At 53.0% G+C, this 1,748-nt stretch overlaps 1 protein-coding gene across 1 annotated transcript in view; it reads left to right on the forward strand.

Moving 5' to 3' along the window:
* The window catches only part of Ssuh2 (ssu-2 homolog (C. elegans)), a 23,660-nt gene that overhangs the window by 9,716 nt on the left and 12,196 nt on the right, over positions 1-1,748 (forward strand). The window contains exons 4-5 of the mRNA XM_004642145.2: positions 416-590; positions 1,424-1,445. Coding sequence (XP_004642202.1) covers positions 416-590; positions 1,424-1,445 — 197 coding nt within the window. The remainder of the gene's footprint in view (positions 1-415; positions 591-1,423; positions 1,446-1,748) is intronic.

A 1,748-nucleotide genomic window follows, 5' to 3' on the forward strand; every position in this document is an offset into this window, starting at 1 on the left:
AGACTCATAGTGATCCTCCTGCTTTCAGCCTCCCTGGCGCTGGGATTACAGGCGTGTGCCAACACACCTGGGCTATGGCCAACTCAGCCTGCCATGGGAGGGAGGCTGGCTTGGCACATGGTGCTGGGGATTGAACCCTGGTCCCTGAGCTTGCCTAAGCTTCCCTAAGCAGGTGCTTTAGTCTGCTGAGCTATCTTGCCAGCCCCTTGGCTTTGGTGTCTGAGTCATCTGTCTCCTAAGCTACACACTTGATCTACCATGCTTTTGCTCTCCCCCCAACAAGCTTTTACCTTCTTGTCCTGGCATCGGTCCCTCTACAAAACGTGCCTTCCCCAGTTGGGCTCTGAGGGCCTGGCCTGCATAAGCCCACAAGCCCTTCTCAGACAGACCCCTGCCTCTCTGCCCCTCTCAGCAGAGTCCCTGTGATTACGGAGGCGGTAGCCCGGGAGGCCCTCCTCAGCTTTGTGAACTCCAGATGCTGCTACGGCCGTGCAGCTGCCAGTGACCTCATCATCCAGGAGCTGAGGCAGCAGACCCTCTGCAGGGTAAGGGGCTGGCAGGGGACCATGGATGTTGGGAGGGGTAGGGTTGTGTGGCAAGAGTTGGAAGAAAGAAGACATGCTAATACCGAGGCCCTCTTGCAGTTTTTGTTCTCTGTAGCCATGAGTAATAATAAAAGGAATGAACCTCATGGATCATCATGGGCAAGTTCAACTGTGCTAGACTTGTGCAAGGCATGTGGCATTCATTCTTGTCCAGCTCTATTGTTACCTCGTGCTGGGACATATTGTCACCTGTCTACAGAGGAGGGTCAGAAGTCTGGAGAGGCAAAGCACTCATCAGGAACATGTGTCCAGAGGTGGTGGAGCCAGGCTCCAGAGCAGGTGCAGCCCCAAGGCCTGAGCCTGATGCACACTGATCCAGCTCCCTGTGTTTTTTTTTTTTTTTTTTTGTTTTTGGTACCGGGGATTGAACTCAGGACCCTGCGCTTGTCAGGCAAGAACTTCTTCTACTGAGCTATCTCCCCGGCCCTCCCTCTGTTTTTTGAAGTGTCACATGCCAAGGGGCCATTCATTTGTCACTCCAGGAAATCTTCCCCAGGCAATGGAGCACACAGGCACTTCTGTTTGCTTCTTCACAGAGTTTAAACTCTCTAGGGTCAATGACACAGCTGTCCTCTGGTAAGAGTACAATCACACAGAAATCAGACACAGGTAGTAGCTGTACTGGAGATCTAGAGGAAGGGGTGACCTTGGACAAGTCAACTGGGTGACCTCACTGAGCCTCTGCTTCCTCACATGGACGAGAAAGAGCCAAGCCATGGCCAAGATTCCACCTTCTTCTGAGATTCTGTAGCTAAGGACAGAGAAGGAGGATCTGGACACTGGGCACATCAGTTCTTCCTAAGGGGGCCTCAGACCAGTGGACTGTACAGCCTCTGTCTAGTAAAGGCCAACCATCCCTTAAGACTCTTTCCCAAGGTATTTCTCCAACAGCTTTGTGCGGAACTGGGATTGCTCCCATGTGAGCTGCCCAGTGCTGGCTGAGCTCCTGCATGTGGCTCACGGCATCTAGACCCAGTGTTGCTGCTGCCAGCAGCACCAAAGAGCACGGGGTTCTGTGTGGGAGTAGCTCCAGGGTGTCCTCCATGGAACCAGCAGGTGGCATCCTCAGCTTGCTTTATGAAGGCCATGTGTATGTGCATGCTGATTTTCTTTAATTCTCTCTCTGTCTCTGTCTCTGTCTCT

Source organism: Octodon degus, unplaced genomic scaffold (genome assembly GCF_000260255.1).
Source record: "Octodon degus isolate 3935 unplaced genomic scaffold, OctDeg1.0 scaffold00147, whole genome shotgun sequence".
NCBI classification, from domain to species: domain Eukaryota; kingdom Metazoa; phylum Chordata; class Mammalia; order Rodentia; family Octodontidae; genus Octodon; species Octodon degus.